Source organism: Salvia miltiorrhiza, chromosome 2 (genome assembly GCF_028751815.1).
Source record: "Salvia miltiorrhiza cultivar Shanhuang (shh) chromosome 2, IMPLAD_Smil_shh, whole genome shotgun sequence".
Taxonomy (NCBI): domain Eukaryota; kingdom Viridiplantae; phylum Streptophyta; class Magnoliopsida; order Lamiales; family Lamiaceae; genus Salvia; species Salvia miltiorrhiza.
The window spans coordinates 33,702,520-33,725,778 of record NC_080388.1 but is presented as its reverse complement, the minus strand read 5'-3'; the positions used below and the strand labels follow the sequence as shown (position 1 = coordinate 33,725,778).

The 23,259-nt window shown below is 37.2% G+C and overlaps 2 protein-coding genes and 1 pseudogene across 2 annotated transcripts; all 3 read right to left on the bottom strand.

Moving 5' to 3' along the window:
• Positions 1 to 8,464: 8,464 nt before the first annotated feature.
• On the bottom strand, positions 8,465 to 15,521 carry LOC131012099 (glutathione S-transferase U19-like). The gene is made up of 2 exons (XM_057940017.1): positions 15,003 to 15,521; positions 8,465 to 9,085 (listed from the first exon to the last, which is right to left on the bottom strand). The coding sequence occupies exons 1-2, from the start codon at positions 15,315 to 15,317 to the stop codon at positions 8,741 to 8,743; spliced, it is 660 nt and encodes a 219-aa protein (XP_057796000.1). The 5' UTR covers positions 15,318 to 15,521; the 3' UTR covers positions 8,465 to 8,740.
• An 830-nt stretch (positions 15,522 to 16,351) lies between these two features.
• On the bottom strand, positions 16,352 to 17,140 carry LOC131008331 (glutathione S-transferase U19-like; annotated as a pseudogene).
• Positions 17,141 to 17,527: 387 nt separating this feature from the next.
• LOC131012098 (glutathione S-transferase U19-like) lies at positions 17,528 to 18,785 on the bottom strand. Its single transcript, XM_057940016.1, has 2 exons — positions 18,383 to 18,785; positions 17,528 to 18,082 (listed from the first exon to the last, which is right to left on the bottom strand). Exons 1-2 carry the CDS (start codon positions 18,695 to 18,697, stop codon positions 17,738 to 17,740), a joined length of 660 nt encoding a protein of 219 aa, XP_057795999.1. The 5' UTR covers positions 18,698 to 18,785; the 3' UTR covers positions 17,528 to 17,737.
• Between the last annotated feature and the right edge of the window lie 4,474 nt (positions 18,786 to 23,259).

Here is a 23,259-nt window from a genome sequence, read left to right as displayed (position 1 = left end):
AAGAAAAAAAAAACTCAGATTCCATATCTTAGATTCAAGAACCAAGCTTTTACCGAATATTACATCAAAATCAACCAAGTTCAGACAAGCTCGACCGAAAGTTTTAAGGTTTCATTTTCTTTAAACTTCACTAGTTTTTACAGTATTCTCCATTACTTTCAGAACACACAAATTTCAGAACACACAAACTTCGGCTGCCCAATCAAGAATCACACCCATACACACATTCATAACTGATATACGAAAACATATATGCATTCATGATCTGTGTACATCTATACATATATGAAACATGTTTTGTTTTAACAATGAAAGGAAAAGAAAGGTAGAGTCTTGAATTCTTGTATCAGCTTTGAACCGTGTGTGTGTGTTGGGTTGAGTTGAGCGGCGCCGGGATGGCGGCGTGCTCGCTGCCGGCCATCCGGCCGTGTAAGAGGAGGAGGCGCCGGAGTGAACAGAGAGAGAGGGCCGCAGGACAAAGGGAGGCGGCGGCGGCTCATCGCTGCTGTCCGTCCGGCGGTGGTGGTGGTCTGCCACTGACCGAGGAGAGAGAGAGAGATTGCGAGGGAGGTCAGCGGTGGCCTATTAGCTGCTGCTGCTTGCCGGTTGGACGGAGAGAAGGGTTAGGCGAGAGGGAGACAGAGGAGGTGGCGATGGCGTCGGCCGCGGCTGCTGTTGTCGCCGACAGTCGCTGATGGCGACGACTTCGCCGGAGGAAGGAGGCGGTGGATGGGTAGGCAGGAGCTTAGGGCTTTTGACGATTTTGGGGATTTAGGATTTGTGGATTTGGGGGTTTGGGGGTTTGGCGAATTGAGGGAGAAGGGAGAAAGATAGAGAGAGATGAGTGCGGCGGTGGTACGCCGGCGACGCGCCGGCGGAATTGTAGGCGGCGGCGGCGACGTCAGATGAGAGGAAGGGAGAGAGAGTGGCGAGAAGGAGAGAGGGAGCCGATGAGAGTGGTGAGAGAGAGAGTATTGAGGTGAATTGAAGAGAAGGGTTAGGTGTTGGGCTCTGTCATGGGCCAAATTATTTCTCTGCTGGGCCGAGTTTTATTTTAATGTGTTGGGCTGTGTTCTTTTATTTGCCAGGCCTGACTTTTATTAAATATTTGGACTGCAGATTTTAAAAAGGGATTGGGCCTTAACTATTAAAATTTTATTAAAATGAGCTACACTACTTGTTTAATTGGACTATCATTAGTTTGATTAATTGTTTAAAGGTAATATGCATAATAATATTATATTATTATTATTTGTATATTTTAAGTAATTTCATATATATGATTAAAGTATGAAATGAGCTATGCATTTGCATCATGATTTAAATTGGTTTTCATTAAATCCAATTATTAAAGAAAGACGAGTAAGAATATTGTTGGTGTTCTTAACTCAAGAGAAATGTTTTCAATTATTTATTCATTAAATTTTGAAAACCCGGCTAAGTGAATCATAGAATATTAAGCACTACAACATGACTTAAGATTAGATTCAAGGAGACCTATTAAGAATAGAATTTCTTGTAGGCTTTATGAACCAATGGGATTAGCGCTGCTTTCCCAAGACGAGTTTATGTGATTATGATCTTCAGGCTTTGCCTATCCAGGTGGGCTTACTTTCCAAATGTATAAAGTATGATTGAGTTATTAAGCTCTAAATGTTTCAATTAAATGCAAATTATTTATTCAATGAAATGCAAACTGTTTATCCAATAAAATATTTTGTGCACTCTGCTCCGTTTAAGGCTCACAATTCATGAATCGATCGAGGTTCTCTCTTGACCTAACACGTTATTTGAGAATTGTGTACACCTATTAGCTGACTCGGTGGGTTGATCTCCATTCGGGCACTAATCATGTATGTATGAGGCGTTATAAGGGTGCTCGACGGGATGTGTTCCGGAGCATTGGGTCCCAAATGGGAGCTTGGCTGGGTTACGCCCTCAGTCCAAGTAAAGCAGGAGTAATGGATCCGTCGGTGGCTAAAAGGTCCGGGATCACAGCGAGTAACGGAAAGGGAGTGTGACATGTGCGCACAAATGAAAGAAAATGTTTTAGCATGCTTAGAAGTTATTTCATTTTAAAACCTTCTAAGTCATGTCAAGTATAATTGGATAAACTGCTCTTTATTAAAATATAAAATGTTTCAAAAAAAATGCATGCCCACTGAGTACATTAGTACTTAGCCCAAAAATACTTTCAAATGTTTTCAGGTTGGCTGGCCGGTGCTGACGGGACGGAGCTGAGGCTAGCGATAAATTCCTATGTTAGACTTCCGCTGTAGCAATTACTCTTATACATCTTTTGTTTTCTCAACTTAAGATGACTTCATTTGAGCTTCAATTTAAAATTTATAGTTTTATGTTAATGAACGTCGGTTGTCAGAAGCATGAAACAAAACTTGTGATCCAAAGGGGCATAGCCCGACTTTCTATCCTATTTCGGGTTTTAACAAGGTATTTCCCTTGTTTATTTCTATGAATTAGTTGCACCTCGATTATATTTATTCATTCAAGAATTGGGGTGTGACAATGATATATCGACATAAAAGTTTGTATTCTATCTATTTGTATCTTTATATTAATTTTTACTATTTTGCTGAATTTAATTTAATATATTGTTTAAGTGTTAATTAGTGTCCGGTCGATATATTTGCATTTAAAGATATGAACACTATATATATATATATATATATATATATATATATATATATATATATATATATACAGTGACTTACAAAATCATTGCATGCACAGGTTGAAATCATTTCGGTCATTATTGTAAAGAAATGCATTGAAACTCAAAAATGTGTAAGATTGTGTAAGACTGCCGAAATCATTACATTTGATGTTGACCCACTTAAGGGTTAATTAGTAATTTAAGGCATGGATAGCTTTGCATGATAAGGGTGGACATTTTTCAAAATATGAATAAGTAATGGGGCACTTTTGCCTATTAACACATTTTTCCAGCCCTACATTTAACATACTGAACAGTCTAAACTTTAGAAAGGACTAAAGAGATTAACCAAAAAAAATTGTTTTAGTTGTTAGATGTCCGTGTCAGCATTGCCCATGCTGATCAATGATTGCTTGCCATTTCAAGGGTCCAAAAATGAGAATAAATAGTTTATAAACATGATATTTTAATACTTCCCCCATTCGCGATATCGTTTTCACATTATGGACGACACAAATTTAAAAAAAAATAGTGAATAGTATTAGATAGTAATGGATATTATAGTGAGTGAAGTTTTAGTCCCACTATTATTATGAGTGGAAGTTTGTGGACCCTACTTCTATAAATAAAAACAAAAACGATATCGCGGACGGACCGAAATGACAAATGTGGAAACGATATCGCGGACGGAGGGAGTATAGTTAATCAGATGGTGACAATATTTTGATACTTCTATAAATATTCTATCATAAGAGTTTTATATATGATGTCAGAAGTTTGTAGAAGAGGTGATCTTGGGTACAAGGTGTACCGTACAATTGGATTGCATCCTGACCCGCATTTTTATCTGAAACCGCATCCTAATCTGAACCGTGTAAATGACATTATTCGGTTATACAAATGACATTGCGTATAAATGACATTATACCATTGTAAATGACACTGTGTATAATTGACACTATTCAATTTTTTTTTGTTATAACCCAAAGAAAGGAAAAACACACTCACACTCTAGCTCTCTAGGTGACTCGAACCCCCGACCTATTGGTTGGAGGATAAGCGTCTTACCAATAGACTGCGCTTCATCATCTGACACTATTCAAAATTATAAATGATACTTATTGTAATTAACACTATAAGATTGTAAATGACACTATAATATTTTAGATGACTCTATAAGATTGAAAATGACAATATATCATTTTAAAATATTACAGTGTGATTTATATAACCGAATAGTGTCAATTAGAGGTAGTATCATTTGTATAATCGAATAGTGTCATATATTTACACGATTTGGGTTGAGATGCTGGTCAGGATCTGAGTACACAGATCAATCCGATTGTACAATATACTCGATTATAGTCAAATTTTTTGTGATAAAAGAATAAGACAAAAGAAGATAGAAGAAAATCCTATTTTCACCATTAATAACACCATAATAGAAATAAATAATTTAAAAGAGGAAATACAAGAGTTAACACATGAAAATAAAAATATAGATATATCTATCCTATTTATACTGTATGCATTTTTTTTTATTAAAGTTATATTTGTAAAATGTAAATTGCTTTTTTTCTCATCGATATTTCTATATTAAGCTATATATATATATATATATATATATATATATATATATATATATTTACTTTGTTTATGGCAGATATATTCTGTATATCTTTCCAAGCCTCCCATCTTTAATTCTATTTCTTTCTTTCTTTTTTCTTTCACTAGCGCATGTTTCCAAGAAACTCAATTTTTTTTTGTAAAGGTCGAGACTCGAGACTCGAGACTGAGGTGTGAATCTAGGCGCAGGTTGAAGTGAATATGAGCGCGGATTCGGAGTTTCGATCGAATAATTCAAAGTAATTATTATTGGGTTGAAAAATAATAATGAATATAAAAAAAATAATATTTTTGAAATATTACTTTTCTTTATATCAGCTAGCAAAACTTAGGTGCGTTACACGTATTACCTTTTATTTAATACGATTTATTTTTTTCAAAATAATAATATATTTGATCACTAATTTCTTAGCAACAAAATACCGTAACTAACACGGTGTAATTGTAGCATATATAGTAATCGAGTATCGTATCTACAGGAACTGATAAACGAAATAACTTTATCTATTCCCTAAACAAACTCTCACAATAGACAGGCAAACATAATAGGAAGAAGATTTAATTAAAACTAAATTCAATCATCAACAAATAAAATTCACGGAGAAAAATCAAATTATAGAAACAACTGATCCTAGGGTAGTAATTTCATTAACTAAATCCACATAATAAATCTATTAATCCTATTAACCAATTTAATCCACTTATGATGAGAGATCACTTAATTAATCAATCAATCTCGCTAGAGCAGCAATGATCGTAGATTAGTAAATTTTCTATCCCCGCTAGGTCTCAAGAAAATTTACTAACTCCTAATAGCTCCTAAGAATAGCTCCCTATGATCCACCTATCTCCGCTAGGTCTCAAGGTTAAGATCATATCATACATTCCTGAATCCGCTAAACAGTTATCTCTGCTAGGTCTCAAACCGAATAGCTACACATACAAATTAATGGCTAGATAATCCACAAGAAATCAAGCACCAGGAATTATGAATCATAAACTGGAAGGTAAATAGGTACTAACAAATAAACCACATGAATCTAATTAACTATTTACAAACCCTAGAATCAGATAAAGAACTTAGTCAGACATATTAAAATAAACCAGAAACATAATTAAAAAGAACCCAATTGAAAGAACTGAATTAAATAAAATTGAAAGAATGATCCTGAATCTTCAATCCTTGTGGAAATCCAACTCAAACTCTAAAAACTGGAAATCAATAAAATCTAAAACTATGAAACTGAAAAACTAAAGCTGGGAACTGAAAAATAAAGTTAGGAACTCTAAATAGGTCAAAAGAGGACCTATTTATAGGCACAGGGGATAAATACAGTGTAGGACTCGAAAATACTGAGAAATTTCAAAAATCCCGCAAAATCTCGAAAATTCAAAAATTCCCACCGGGGATAAATACTGTTGCGCGCGACTTTCTTGTTTCGGCCATATCTTCCTCGTTCGAACTCGGATTTGCGAACCGTTTGCGCCTACAAACTCGTAAACATATTCCTATAATTTGGTGGAGCTATAAGGTAACAAGGGCCTCATAAACATAACATTTAGAAAAGTCCTGGTTATTCATACTCACTTAATGCATTACACATTAAGTCCTGGGGGATGGAGGATCAGTGGCCTTCTGGGAACAACGTTGGGCGGGGGAGTCATATTTGAAAGACATCTTCCCAAGACTTTTTCACCTCAATAACAACCAAAAAGGCTCGATTAAAAGTATGGGAGGCTGGTCTGATGGAAAGTGGAATTGGAAACGAGAATGGAATAGAGAGCCGTCGGAAAAAGAGAAAGAACAGATTCATAAACTCACTTCCATCATCAACAATTTCGCTGTGACCGAAGGTAAGCAAGACAGATGGAGATGGAAAGCAGACGCTAAAGGGCTCTTCTCGGTTAAATCAGCGTACAAAACCCTCTGTACTTCAACATGTTCCATTGACACCAACAGGGAGAAGCCGAAGTTTGCAACGATCTGGAGAGCCCCAGCCATGCATTCGGCAAAAACTACAGTTTGGAAGATATTGAAGGGAAGGTTGGCTACTTGTGATAATCTCCAAAGAAGACAAGTAAATATCCCGAGCGCGGAAGCGGTATGCGTGTTTTGCAACACGGAGACGGAGAGCATCGAGCACCTCATTTTCTCATGTCAAAGATCCTCAGAAATTTGGTATGATCTGGTCTCTTGGCTAGGAAAACAGACTACCTTGCATCGAAATGCAAAAGATCATCTCCTGGCGTTTTTTGTAGTGTTTTACGCTTATTCATATAGTTATATATATATATTTTTATTATCGCGTTTGATTACTTGTTTACGTGCATCTTATGACTATGTTGTTATGTGTGATCATGGGACCTAAGCCATTGATCTATGATGTTATGTGCTTTCATGGCACCTAAGCCATTGATCTATGATGTTAAGTGCGATCAAGGGACCTAAGCTATTGATCTATGTATGTGTTTGGTCATGGGACTTAAGCCATCGACTCAAACTATGATTATGTTTGTCTAGGGGCTCCTGTCTCTTGGCGTATGTTTGCAAGTATGATAACGTGATTTGATTATATATGTGACGTATATGAATATTTTTTTATGTTCCTCACTGAGTATATTTTTCAATATGCTCACCCCTTATCTTTTCAGTTTTGCAGTTTCAGAGTCGAAGTGGCCATGAAAGTGGAGAATGATTAGGAATAAAGATTTTACATTGAACATTTTAGTAGAATTTGTTAAGTTTTAGTTTATCGGTTTTTTATATATATATATATATATATATATGATGCTACTTTAGTTTTGGCAAGTTGACTTTGAAATTAGTTTAAATTTTCTTTATAAATCAATAAATTATTATTTTACTATCTTTTGCTCTCTAAATTTTTAAACAGTAAAGTTTATGAAAATTGGGGTGTTACAAATCTTGTGCGTCGATTTTGCTTAATCTAATGGTGATCAATCAATTGATTAAGATTATTAATTTTTTGTCATTTTATTTAATAAAGGTAGGTATGTAATTATTGCACTAAATATATCTAATAAAATCTTTTATTTATGGAATATCCGTTCGTTACGTGAATAACGCATTCACAGAACAAATGAACATACTAATATTCGTCGATATGTTCGTATAAAAACAAATAAACATACTAATGTTCGTCGATATGTTCGTATAAAAATAAATGAACATACTAATTTTCGTCGATATGTTCGTCGATATTTTCGTATAAAAATAAATGAACATACTAATGTTCGTCGATTTGTTTGTATAAAAACAAATGAACATACTAATGTTTATCGATACGTTCGTCGAAATAGATCAGGTCCTAGAATGGGAAGAGAGGAATTTTCAGAATTTGTTAAATAAATGCTAATCACCTATTTTTAATTACATGAAAAATTAAATCTGGATGCAATCTGGATCGTTGATTGTGATTCAATGAATGACCTTGATTGGGTGTTTATTCTCTATGTAGGGGAGTCGTTGTCATAGAATGCAACTACATATATATAGGCAAAGGTTCTATTGAGAAGCACAAATATGTTGAGAAGTGAGACGTAATCACAACCATCCGTCTAACTTAATCTAACGGCTGATATGTTTAAACATAATATTTTACGTTAATTACCATAATTATAATCATGCGTTAATTACCATAATCATGCGTAATCAAAATGTTTTAATCTTGTAAGATATGTTTGAAGATACAGTTAGTTATGTTGGAGAAATTGAAGAAGAGCCAACTCAAGAGGAAGAAAAGAAAATTCACTCGAGAAATCAAAAAACACATAATCCCGTCTAGAAAGAAAAAATCTACGATGGAGTTGCAGCCTACAAAACCACAAAAGAAAAAATAGAGTAGCCAAGAAAAAGTTTGATGACTACATTGATATTACAAGTACGACGATCTGCCGTTGAACAACATTTTGTTGCAAACCAAAAATAAGAAGAAAGATCCTCAATCGTTAAAATCAAACAAGAAACGATTTAAAATTCGTCTTGCTCCGTACTTAGATAATTTAGGATGTTTTTCATAGATCTTTTTGCATTTTTATTTAGAGGTATATTATGAATATTACTTTCTTTCATTTAAATTTATTCATTAATAGTTGCATTGATTCCTTTTTTAAATTACAATAATAGTCAAATGAATATGTCAATTAAATAAATACAATTAATTCATTACAAATTAATATTCAAAATATAATAATATCTATGTATTTTATTTACATAGTATAAAATCACGCGTGTTCAACGTGCATCGCACGTTCTCACTGCTAGTATATAATAAAACCAACTGGAATAACCCACTTACATAGTCCAGTACTTAATCACATATAAATATTTATGATTTCAATTATACGACTCGTTTTAGAACATTACCTTATTTCCCATAGGAAATGCTACATCTTGTGACAGCTCTTTCACGTGCAAGACTAGTCGATGCCGCGCTTCTTCTTGAGGGCCAAATAGAAGTCATAAACCTTGTTGGGATCGGCCAATGATTTGGACACACTCTGTTTCTCCCAACACCTCTTCACCCACGCAATCAGTTTGGGGCACTCTTCTTCCATGCTCAAGTTGCCGCATGTTTCGTAGGTTTGGAACCATGGGGAGTATGTGATCAACGCCACATCCAAAAATCCCAAGTCGTCGCCGCCGAAGAAGGGCTTATCGCCGAGCTCTGACTCTAACTGTTTCATGATCTCTACGAATCCCTTCTTACCCGCCTCTTGCTCTTCTCCTTTCGCATTCCATATCCAATTTCCATTATCGTATATCTACAATTCATCATCACATCAAGTATTTATTCTATGATATCTCATAGTTACATAGATATAGAATATAAAAATATTTCCGGTACATTGTACCAAATGCAAATATTAGTTTTTTCTTAAAACTCGTGTCATTTTCTTCGGACCATAATTTTAAGGACAACGAGAGTGTAGACTAATGCCGAAAACTGTGGATGAGACAAATTTAGGTTTATTTAACTATTTTCATATGCTCAATCACATCATATTATCAATTTAATCTACCATACAATTAAAGTAAACAACATCAACAAAATTATTCCAAACATGCAGTATCTGGTATGCCCCGAGCACGCTGTCAAAATTATGAGTGTGGAATAACTCCCTAATTCTCGATCACGAGAACCCAACAAAGGTTTCCAAATTAATTAGTTTATATGTTTGATATATATTCACTTAAAGAGGATTAACCCTAGCTTTATAAGAAAATGCTATAGTGACAAAGCTATTCAAAACAAAGAATATGCCTGAACTCACTTAATTCGAATAACATATTTAAGGGGCGTTTATTTTGTAGGATTGATAAAATTCATGATTGAATATTTTTATCCTCACGATTAGGATTTCTCAAATTTCTGTTAGTTAAAAGTGGCTGCCACCAACCTTCTTCACCTACCACCTCCACCATTTGCCACCTACCACCTCTCTTCACCTACCACCTCCAAATGTTCCTATAAATATACATCTTCTGCAGCATCCCAAACACAACAACACAACACCAAAATCACAACCATAGCTATCTAGAGAGAAATAGAAATAGAGAGAGAGAAAAATCTTGTGAGAGAAAACTTCAGTGTGGAAGTTATACACGAGTGATAAAAGTGAGTTGAGAGATAGCCTCTGCGTAGGCAGATACAAAATACAGTGTGGTATTTTTGTTGTACTCCTCCTTTTGAGATTCTCTAATATATTGGTGTGGGTCCGTGGACGTAGGCAGTTTGGCCGAACCACGTTAAAAATATCGGTGTCATTTATTTTTCTCGTTTCATATCGGTCGATATCCAAAATATTGCGTCACACTAGATCCCGGGCGGAATTAGTTGCGTCTAATTTCCTAACAACTGGTATCAAAGCCACGTTGGTGGCGAAATTTTTTTTCGTGCGCAACGGTAATTATTCTTTTAAAATTCTTAGTATGCTCTGTGGTTGCAGTGTAAACTGAACCTCCACATCAGAAACGAATTTTTTGAGAAAATTATCGTGTTTTTTGATCGAGTGGGAGCAATGTCGACAGACGATAAAATTTCCAAAATGGAGAAATTCAATGGTGTGAATTTTGGATTTTGGAAAATGCAAATGGAGGATTACTTGTACCAGAAGGACCTGTATAAGCCCTTGAAGGAAAAACCAGTGGATATGAAGGACGACGAGTGGGAGGTGCTTGATCGAAAGTCACTCGGCGCAATCAGACTGACCTTGTCAAAGTCAGTCGCCTTCAACATAAAGCATGAGAAGACAACAGCGTCTCTCATGAAAGCTTTATCCAGCATGTACGAGCAGCCGTCTGCAGCAAATAAAGTTCATTTGATCAAGAAATTGTTCAATATGAAAATGACGGAGAGCGGAAGATTTGGAGAACATTTGAACGAGTTCAACGAAGTGACGGACCAACTTACCACGGTGGACATCGAATTCGATGATGAGGTCCGGGCTTTGTTAATTCTTGGGCAGTTACCTGAGAGCTGGAATGGCACAGTCACGGCCATTAGCAGCTCTGCCGGTAAGTCCAAAATGAAGTTCGATGATGTCGTGAGCATGATCTTAACCGAGGAGATCCGGAGGCAGTCAGATGTAGTCTCCACTTCAGGTGCCGCTTTAAATGCAGAAAGCAGAGGCAGAAACTCAAACAGAAGTCAAGGGCGTGGACGGAGCAAGTCAAGGAATGGCAGGCAGAGCTCCAGGATCCACAAGAATTCCAACAAATCAAAGTCTGTTGAATGTTGGAATTGTGGTCAGGTCGGACACTACAGAACGCAGTGTAAAGTACCTTCAAAGGGAAACGAGACAAAGACCGAAGCCAATGTTGTGGCTGAAGAAGAAGGCGATGCCTTGATATGTTCCATGGAGAAAAGGGCCGAGTATTGGGTCATAGACTCTGGAGCATCTTTCCATGCCACCTCGAATCGAAATTCCTTCATAAATTACATGTCGGGAAATTTCGGAGAAGTATATCTCGGAGATGATCACCCATGCAGCGTGGTGGGCATAGGAGAAGTACAGATCAAACTCAATGGATCTGTATGGAAATTGAAGGACGTGAGACACATTCCAGAGTTGAGGAAGAACTTGATCTCCGTCAAGCAATTGTCAAGAGAAGGATGTGATACACACTTCTCAGGTGATTATTGGAAAATCACTAAGGGCGCAATGATTCTTGCACGTGGCAAGGATACTGGAAGCCTATACACAACGATGAATGCGTGTGTGACAATTGCAGTTGCTGATAGCAAGAAGAATGCAAATTTGTGGCACCAAAGACTTGGGCACATGAGCCAGAAAGGGCTCAAGTATATGCATTCGAAAGGGAAACTACCAGAGCTTCAGTCTGTTGATATAGACTTTTGCGAAAGTTGTATCTACGGGAAGCAGAAGAGGGTGAGTTTCAATACCAGTGGTAGAACTCCGAAGCAAGTAAAGCTTGAGTTAGTCCACACAGATGTTTGGGGCCCAGCAGCAGTTTCATCCAATGGCGGAAAGTCTTACTTTGTGACTTTCATCGATGACCACTCGAGAAAGGTGTGGGTTTACTTCTTGAGACACAAGTCAGAGGTGTTCGAGGCGTTCAAGAAGTGGAAGGCCATGGTGGAAAATGAAACTGGCTTACGGATAAAGAAGTTGAGATCCGATAATGGTGGAGAATACGAAGATATGGCGTTCAAGAAATTTTGTTACCAGGATGGCATCAAGTTAGAAAGGACGTTGCCAGGGACACCACAACAAAATGGAGTTGCAGAACGCATGAACCGGACGTTGACAGAAAGAGCTAGGAGCATGAGGATACATGCAGGACTGCCAACACAATTTTGGGCAGAAGCTGTCAACACAGCGGCATATCTCGTTAACCATGGGCCATCTGTACCATTGGAGTACAGAATACCTGAGGAAGTTTGGAGCGGCAAAGAAATTAAACTTTCTCACTTGAAAGTATTTGGTTGTGTCGCGTATGTACACATTAGTGATAATGCCAGGAGTAAGCTCGACTCCAAATCACTAAAATGTACTTTCATTGGATATGGTGGAGATGAGTTCGGGTACCGTTTTTGGGATGACAAAAACAGGAAGGTCATTCGAAGCAGGAATGTCATATTCAATGAAAATGTGATGTACAAGGACAGGAATGCAGTGCAGTCCACCGACACAACAAGTGATGATCCAACATATGTTGATCCAGATGATACTACAGAGTGCAGTACATCAAAGCAAACAGATGAAGGTTTGCAGACGGAGGAGCCCAACTCTGAGGCTGATCCACCACAGTCTCCAGTTCCAGCTCCAACTCCTATACCCAGGAGGTCATCTCGACCTCATGTTCCAAACAGGAAGTACATGAATCAAATGTTACTGACCGATGCTGGTGAACCTGAATTCTATGAAGAAGCATGTCAAGTCAGAGATTCTGTCAAGTGGGAGCTTGCAATGAAAGAAGAGATAAAATCTCTTATCTCTAATATGACGTGGGAACTAGTTGAGTTGCCCAAAGGAAAGAAAGCTCTACACAACAAATGGGTGTACAGAATCAAAGAAGAGCATGATGGTTCAAAGCGATATAAGGCAAGATTGGTAGTCAAAGGTTTCCAACAGGAAGAAGGAATTGACTACACAGATATCTTTGCTCCGGTTGTAAAGTTGACAACAATCCGATCGGTCCTGAGTATTGTTGCAACGGAGGACTTGCATCTAGAGCAGTTAGATGTGAAAACTGCTTTCCTCAATGGTGACTTAGAGGAGGAAATATACATGCAACAACCAGATGGATTCTCTGTCAAAGGAAAGGAGAAGCTGGTGTGCAAGTTGAAAAAGAGCCTGTATGGCTTGAAGCAAGCTCCGAAGCAATGGTACAAGAAGTTTGATGGATTCATGCAGAAAAATGGCTACATGAAGTGCAATGCTGACCATTGTTGTTACTTCAAGAGGTTCGAGTCCAGCTATATCATCTTGCTACTTTATGTTGATGACATGTTAGTAGCCGGCTCAGACTTGAACGAAATCAAGAAGTTGAAAAGGCAGCTTTCAGCGGAGTTCGAGATGAAGGACTTAGGAGAAGCAAAGCAAATTCTCGGGATGAGAATTTACAGAGACAAGCAAAAAGGTGTTTTGCAGTTGTCTCAAGCCAACTACGTCAATCGAATCTTGCAAAGATTCAACATGAGCAGTGCTAAACCGGTTAGCTCATCATTAGCTAACCATTTCCGCCTATCCAAAGAGCACTCTCCAAAGACTAAGGAGGAAAGAGACTTCATGGCTAAAATTCCTTACGCCTCAGCCATTGGAAGTCTGATGTATGCCATGGTCTGTACTAGACCAGATATCGCTCATGCAGTGGGAGTTGTGAGCAGATTTATGGCAAATCCAGGAAAGCAGCATTGGGAAGCAGTAAAGTGGATATTGAGATATCTACGTGGATCTACTGATAGATGCTTGTGTTTTCGACAAGGTGATGTAGCACTACAAGGTTTTGTAGATGCAGATTTTGCCGGTGAGGTAGATCGCAGGAGAAGCACTACCGGTTATGTCTTTACTGTTGGCACGACTGCTGTTAGTTGGATCTCGCAGATACAAAAGATTGTTGCTTTATCCACTACAGAAGCAGAGTACGTGGCAATCACCGAGGCTAGCAAAGAAATGATCTGGTTACAAGGGTTGTTGGCAGAATTGGGTTTTGATCAGACGAAGAATGTCTTGCACAGCGATAGTCAGAGTGCGATACATCTGGCAAAGAATTCAGCATTTCATTCTAGAACAAAGCATATTGGACTTCGTTATCATTTCATCAGATCTCTGTTGGAGGATGAGGTGTTAATACTTGAAAAGATCCAAGGAGCTCAAAATCCAGCCGACATGCTTACAAAGGCAGTAACCATTGATAAATTGAAGTTGTGCTCAGCTTCAATTGGTTTGCTAGAATGACAAAGACAGAAAGGCTGCTGCGTTGATCGAGGTGTGAAGACAGATTGAAATCAGTCTTCAAGTGGGAGATTGTTAGTCAAAAGTGGCTGCCACCAACCTTCTTCACCTACCACCTCCACCATTTGCCACCTACCACCTCTCTTCACCTACCACCTCCAAATGTTCCTATAAATATACATCTTCTGCAGCATCCCAAACACAACAACACAACACCAAAATCACAACCATAGCTATCTAGAGAGAGATAGAAATAGAGAGAGAGAAAAATCTTGTGAGAGAAAACTTCAGTGTGGAAGTTATACACGAGTGATAAAAGTGAGTTGAGAGATAGCCTCTGCGTAAGCAGATACAAAATACAGTGTGGTATTTTTGTTGTACTCCTCCTTTTGAGATTCTCTAATATATTGGTGTGGGTCCGTGGACGTAGGCAGTTTGGCCGAACTACGTTAAAAATATCGGTGTCATTTATTTTTCTCGTTTCATATCGGTCGATATCCAAAATATTGCGTCACACTAGATCCCGGGCGGAATTAGTTGCGTCTAATTTCCTAACAATTTCACCGTGGAATATAAATGAAGCAAAATTAGCTCAAAAGTAAAACAACCATGCACTAACTACTTGATCTTCGTCTTGCACATGTGATCGTACGTGTACGTATTTGTGTCTCATCTATTTTGTTGAAATAGAAGACAAACATTATTTGCAATAGAAGAATCTGATTACAGCTGAAAATAGAAAAGAAAAGATGATACATACTTTTTTGTCGATATAATCAGCCCAGAACCTGGCTTGAGCTCGCTGGTAAGGATCAGAAGGCAGCAGCGGAGATTTGTGATTCCACACCTCATCGATGTATTGAAGAATGATAAACGATTCGCAAACGGGTTTGCCGTTGTGGATCAAAACGGGGATTTGCTTGTGAACGGGGTTGGACTCAAGCAGAAGCTGGCTTTTGTTGCCCAAGTCCTCCTCTCTGTACTCGTATTCCACGCCCTTCACAGCTAACGCCACTCTCGCCCTCATTCCAAACATGCTAGGATAAAAATCCAGCAGAATCACTTTATCTGCCATTTTTTTTTTGAGAATAAACTAAAGAGTTTTGCTTTGTTTTGATCGGAAATTAGTGGAAGAGTCTCAAAGCAGTGTGATACAGCAAAAGATGGTCAAGCGGTCATTTATATATGCAAAGAGTGGATATGGTTTTAATGGACAGAATTTATGACGATATTGATATCCCCAAAATATCCTTGATTATTTATAAACATAAATAAATGTTAGCTTTCTCAGTTTAATTTGTTTCATTTGCTTTTGCTAACATGTTACTTCACTTTAGTTTTTTCGCTTCATGCATGTATGCGTCCTTTTTATCAATTCAACCTATTTTTCTTACATTTTATACTTGAAAATAATCGAGAGTGGCAGCAAATTAGAATGGCACAACCTATAAGAACAATATTTGCATGCAGAAAATTAAAGATGAATTCTCTTCAACCGCAAACGAATTTAATTGAAAATTTGAAAATAATATATGAAAATCTGACTCTCAAAAACATCAAAACAACTACTCCCTCCGTTCCACGAATCTTGAGTCACTTTCTTTTTTCGATAGTCCCACGAATCTTGAGTCATTTCCTTATATGGCAAAAAAATTCTCCTTTATTCACTTTTTTCACCTACCATACTTAACACACTACATACTATTTTCTTAATTTTCGTGCCGAAAAGAATTGACTCAAGATTTGCCGGACGAAGGGAGTATTTAAAGACCTAAAAACAGACCCTACTTCAAAAAGAAATAAAAAAGACAAATACTAATTACGAAAATTAACTAACACAGCAAAAGCGCCTGAACATGCCTAAAACCATAGAATTTGGGCGTGATAGCGATTCCACTTGGTCTCGCCTTTCTGTTTCCGGAAACACATTAGATTAGCGATTTCGAGTTCCGCTGGTCATCAAACATACATCGCACTTGTTCGTTCCACATCAACTACTACGAAACGATTATAAATTAATCTTTAAAATGTTTAAGACGTACAACTAGCTAGATAGATGTAGAACATTACATTATTTTCCACCTAAAATACAACATATATATTGTCACGCTAGCTCCTTGTATGGCTACACTCCTTCTTGAGGGCCACAAAGTAGTCGTGAACCTTGTTCGGATCTGCCAATGATTTGGACACGCTCTCTCTCGCCAAGCACCTCTTTACACCCACTCAATCAGTTTGGGGCAGTGTTCTCCCATGCAGAAACCGCACGTTTCGTAGACTTGAAACCACGTTGAAAATGTGATCAACGCCGCATCAACAAATCCGAAGCTCTCGCTGCCAAAGAAGGGCTTCTCACCTAGCTACGACTCCAACTGTTTCAGGATCTCTACGAATTCTTCTTCCCCGTTTCTTGCTTATCTCCTTTCACACTCCATATCCATCCTCCACTATCATATAGCTAAAATTCGATTCAACAGCTTTAACTTTGTTTTGTCATGTAATGTAATTTTTCGAATACTCATTACATATATTGTCAATCTAAATCAATGCTAATGACACACGAAATACTCGATCCAAACATTACCTTTTTGTCCAAATAATCGGCCCAGAACGTAGCTTGAGCTCGCTGGTAAGGATCAGAAGGCAGCAGCGGAGACTTGTGGCTCCACACCTCGTCGACGTACTGAACAATGATGAGGGATTAGCAAATGGGTTTGCCGTTGTGAATCAAAACGAGGATTTGCTTATGAACGGGGTTGGACTGGAGCAGAAGCTGGCTTTTGTTACGCAAGTTCTCCTCTCTGTACTCATATTCCACGTCCTTTTCTGCTAACGCCACTCTCACCCTCATTCAGACATGCTAGGATACGCATCCAGCAGAATTACCTTCTCCGCCATTAATTCTTTTTCCTCGCCCTCGGGAAAAGAATTCATAGTTCAAATTGATGAGTCTCAAAACAGAGTGTTTTACAGTAGCACGCTTAAAAAAGATGGTTAACTCATCGTTATATACTTAATTAGTATGATATATATCAAAGTAAAATAGAGCATTATAGAGACTATAGTAACATATTTTAACTGAAAGACTAAAGATAATTGTTAAGAAAAAAAAAAGCTCGCTAAACTAATAAAAGGATTAAGATATAAACTAGAATAAATTGTTTTCGTTGTTGAAGATCCATTCCTGCTGCTGTAACCGTGTTCATCAATAATTGGATGCTATACTTTAGGGATTATTGGTATTTCCGTCATGTAATGTATGGACTGATTTTACGTACGTGGACGTAAAATAAATATATAGAAATTTAGATTATAGAATAGCTAGTAAAAGACCCATTTAGTGTACATAACAATAAATAATTTTACAAATTAAAGTATGCCCAGACTCCGTGGAGTACTGCAGAATATGCGTGATTTGTAGCTAAGTTTGTACATGGACAGAATTTAATGAGCGCACATAGAAAATAGCTGCCCCAAATTTGCACGAAACCATGGCTAGTCGATGCCAAGCCTTTCCTTGAGGGTTAGAAAGTAGTGGTAAACTTTGTTGGGATCCGACAAGGATTTAGAGACGGTCTCTTTGTGGGAACACCTCTTGAGCCACGCAATCAGTTTAGGGCAGTGTTGTTCCATGCTCAAGTTGCCGCACGTTTCGTAGGTTTGAAACCATGGTGTATATGTGATCAACGCCACGTCAACAAACCCAAACCTCTCGCCGCCGAAGAAGGGCTTCTCGCCAAGCTCCGACTCCAACTGTTTGAGGATCTCAAAGAATTCCTTCTTCTTCTCGTCTTGCTCCTCTCCTTTCACACACCATATCCATCTTTGAGCATCATATAGCTGCAATTCATCAGATATTCACTCTCAAAACTTAGATAGAAGCTAATCCACGGATCCAACAATTCTAATGTCAATCAAATTAAATTTGAGATGTATATTGTCAATCAAATTAGTCGACCAGATAAAGTAAATCTTCCGAACAATACATCAACAAAAGCTCCAAAAACAATTTAATGCTAACGACACATGAAATCCTCTAATCCAAAAAGCATCTGATCATCTACTTTCTTGATCAATACATACGAAACACTAATTCCAATAAAAAGAAGCCAACTAGCTAGGGCAAGAAATTAGTGGTACCTTTTTGTCGATGTAATCAGCCCAAAACCTAGCTTGAGCTCGCCGGTAAGGATCAGAAGGCAGCAGAGGGGATTTGTCGCTCCAAACCTCGTCGATGTACTCAACAATGATGAGCGACTCGCAAACGGGTTTGCCGTTGTGGATCAAAACGGGGATCTTCTTGTGAACAGGGTTCATCTCAAGCAGAAACTGGCTTTTGTTTTGCAAGTCCTCTTCTCTGCACTCGTATTCCACGCCCTTTTCTGCTAACGCCACTCTCGCCCTTATTCCGAACATGCTAGGATGCATATCCACCAGAATCACCTTCTCCTTCATTTATTTTCCTCCCAGAAAATTTTAGATTTTGACTTGATTTGTTTTAGTAGTAGAAATTCCTGAGAGATGTCTGAGAGCAGAGTATCAGTCCAGCAGACTCGCAAAAGATGGGAGGCGGTCAATATATATGTAGTCAAAACTCAAAAGTGACAGCTCATTGTCGGTAGATTTTTTTCTTTTAGGATTTATTATTATTATTATTATTATTATTATTATTATTATTATTAAAGATTCTGGTTGTTCGATGATTATTATTATTATTATTAAATTATTATTATTAATGATAGATTCTAGTTCTTCGACAACGATTTTTATTTTTTTTTATGCAAGGACGATTATTGTTAGTACTAGGGAAAATGTGCAGATTGACCCTTGAAGTAGTAGCCCCTATAGCGTATAACCCCTCTTACTCACTATGTGTGCAACTATGTCCCTGAATTCAAAAAAATTGTGCAATCAGGCCCCTCTGATTTAACGCCGTTTAACTCTCGTTAGTCATTTTTTTTTGTTTTATTTTAAAATTCAAATATGTGGGGCCCTCACTTCAATCACCCAAACGCCCTCTCTCTCTCAAAATACTCTCTCGACCTCTCTCCTTTCAACCACACCGCCGCCCTTCGTTGGCAGCCACTGCAGTTGCAGTAGCTCCTAGCCATAGCCACGCCTTAGCTCCGACACCACCATCACCTCTCGCTTTTCTTTCTCTCTCTCGCGACCTCTGTCCGCCGCCGCCCTCGAGCCGCCGCTTGCCACCACCGCAATCCACCATCACCACCTTCTCCTTCGTGCTTTTCTGAAGACCATCATAGTTACCTTGCAATTGTCGATTTTGGTTGGTGGCAGGAACCGGGGCGACATGTAGAATGGAGTCTTTGGATCATAGAATTCAAACTTCGGGAAATGCAAACAGGAGATTGTTCGCCGATGTCGCTTCACCAGAGGGTATTGCGGCTGTTGGTTCGGGAGATGTAGAGAGTTGTTGAGCTTTTTGATTCTTGTCAGTGGTAGCCTGAAGATGGGTGAACGACTACTCGTTGCTGGTTGGTGGCCTAGTGGCCGATCAGCGACGAAATAAACATGTGAAGAGAGCCCACTTGAGCTCTTGTTCAAGTTTCAGGCGAGAGGGCAGGGGGCTTTTCTAGCGTCTCCCTTGCGATTCCACGGCCTCCATGGCTGGTTTTGTGAGGGTGGCGGCGTAGGAGGGTCGTAGCGGTGGCAAGGCGAGGCGGCGGCACGGCCGAGTTCGCGCGCTGCTACTGCGCTCGACGGCTGTTGCTGCTTCTGTTCTCGGCTGTTGTTGTTGCCGTTCAGCTGCTGCGGTTGCGTCGTGGAAGAGCGGCTGGTGGTGATGGTGGTGGAAGGTGGCGGCGGCGGTGGAGTGGCCGATAGAGAGAGGGCGTTAAATCACAGGGGCCTAATTGCACGATTTTTTTGAGTTCGATGGTTTAGTTGCACACACAGCGAGTAAGAGGGGTTATACGCTATAGGGGCTACTACTTCGAGGGCCAATCTGCACCTTTTCCCTTAGTACTATTAAAAATGACAGAGTAAGCTTGAATTTGAGATTTTGGGTGTGTGGTATCAGGCCTGGGTTAAGATTTGAGTGGGGCTGGGAATTTAGGGATGAGATCCAGTGTCCCACAATTTTATGTGTGTCACTGTGTCTCATGCTTATATCTATTACTTTAAAATTATTTTTTATAAAAATAAAATTTATTATAATACTATGAATTATATTTAATTTTTGTTTCAAAAAAATATTTTTTTAAAAAGTATATACTGTAACTTTGAATTTATCAACCTATTATTAACTAATAAAAGTGAAATTAAATGATAAAAAATAATTATATTCCCTAAATTGATGGAATAGATCCTAGTTAATAATCACAAAATTAAACTAACGCATACAAAGTTGAAATTGAAGAAAATATATATAAGAAATTAAACAAAATTGAAAGTGGGACACGAAGTGAGACATAAAATATGGTATACTGAATCTCATTCTGAGAATTTATTTGGGTTAAGATTTGAGTGGAAATTTAATTTGAATTTTAGAAATTATTTTTTCTCATAAAGTGGTATATACCATCAGGCTCGTACATGAGAACATGCTCAATATGCTGCTGCATAGGGCCCCAAATTTTTGGGGTTCCAATTATTTTTTTATACATAATACTATATATATATATATTATTTTTGTTTAACAATAAAATAGGATTTCAAAAACATATGCAGTAACTGAGAAGGTCTTCTAAAAAAAGTGAATCAAAAAGCTATTCATTGGGCCCACTTTTGGAGGCCCACTAATTTAACAATTACTCAAACTTAAATCCTAATAGGAACAGAGGTGTTCCATAAAAATAAATTGGGAATACGGTGGCATTAGCTGAAAGATCTTTCTCCAAGTTGAAATTGATTATGATTTATCTACGATCAACTATGTCGCAAGACATGTTGAATGGGTTGGCTATGTTATCAATTGAAAGAAAATTAATTGATCAGTTAGATTACACAAATTTGATAAATACTTTTGCCTCTAAAATTGCAAGACGTGTTGTATTTAGATAAAGTATGAACCTTTTATCCTTATTTTGAACTATTTTTTGTTGTATGTTCTATCAATATTTCATATTATTTATTTTTTCTCAAATCCTAATATTTTTGTCCTTTTTATCCTTGCTACATATACAAGAAATGGTGTTTTGGTTAGATATTGTGGGGACAGACTACATTCAATATTGCTGCTATGGTGAACCATATTATAAAGTACTTATTTACAGAGTTTCGTCTTATGAAAGTTCTTTTCGTCATTTAGATCATGCCGTTAGTGTTGAATTCTTAGTAGCTTATCTTTTCTTATTTTTTGATTGAAAACTCTTTTGAATAATTGGTTGAAAAAGTTTATGTTAATATATTATTGTTGTTTTGTCAATATAAAAGAAAATTATAAGGGTCCATTTTTTTATTTTTGCTTAGGGCCATGTGAGATACAGGACCAGCCCTGTATACCATTCTCTCATATATTTTCAAAATAAAATTGAGCTGAGATAGTCATATTGAACAATGAAACTCAATATTTAGCCATTTATCTTAAAATTACAAATTTTACCTATTTTTTATAATTTTGGACTATATTACCCTTAATTTGGACGGATCGGATCTAAGTGAACACACAAGTTCCGGTGGTACTTTTAGTGCTAATATTATAATTTGTGCCAAAAGTACCAACAGAAAACAAAACAAAACAAAAAAATACTAAGTAATTTTATACTTTTGGTACTAATGTTATAATTTGTACCAAAAGTACCAAATTACTTAGAACAAATGAGAATATTAGCGCTAAAAGTACTCAAAAAAAAATCCAAGTAATTTGGTATTTTTAAGACAAATGACAATATTAATGCCAAAAGTACAAAATTATTCTATATTTTTTTTTATTTAAGTAATTTAATACTTTAGACACAAATGATAATATAGTGCCAAAAGCACCATCAAACCCGCACGCCCAACTCGATCCAATCCGTTTAAATTAAGGGCAATATCGTTCGAAATTGTAAAAAGTAACCAATATTTATTAAATGACGATTTTATATAAAAAAAGGAAAGAAAAAACCTAAAAAAAACCCTTGAAAGCACCAGGGCCGGTCCTGTACCTCACAGGGCCCTAAGCAAAAAATAAAAAATGGGCCCTTATAATTTTTTTTATATCGAACAAAACAACAATAATATATTAACATAAACTTTTTCAACCAATTATTCAAAAGTGTTTTCAATCAAAAAAGAAGAAAAGATAAGTTAGTAAGAATTCAACATTAACGATATGATCTAAATGAAGAAAAGATTTTTCATAAGACGAAGCTATGTAAATAACTTTATAATATGGTTCACCATATATAGCAACAACATTGAATGCAATCTGTCCCCACAATATCTAACCGAAACACAATTTCTTGTATATCTAGCAAGGATAAAAAGGACAAAAATATTAGAATTTGAGAAAAAATAAATAATATGAAATATTGATAGAACATACAATAAAAATTAGTTCAAAATAGGGATAAATTTCTTACTTTATCTAAATACAACACGTCTTGCAATTTTAGAGACAAATGTATTTATCAAGTTTGTGTAATCTATCTGATGAACCAATTTTCTTTCAATTGATAACATAGCCAACCCATTCAACCAGTTTTGTGACATAGTTGATCGTAGATAAGTTTATTGATTCACTTTTTTTAGAATGTCTTTTCAGTTACTGCATATATTTCTGGAATACTATTTGTTAAACAAAAATAATTTTTATATATACTGTATATAAAAAAAATAAAAAAATTGGGCCCCCAAAAATTTGAGGCCCTATGCGGCAGCATGTTGAGCATGCCCTCAAGTACGGGCCTGGAAAGCACAGAAGGAGCAGACTAAGGGCCGAAATATTTATGTTTTTAAGCTGGATGGTCAAATATTGAATTTCAATCCTCAATATAGGTGCATATTCTCAATAAAATATGTTATTCAAAAGTTTACACTACATCTAACTAAATTCTTTATTAGGTCAAACTAAA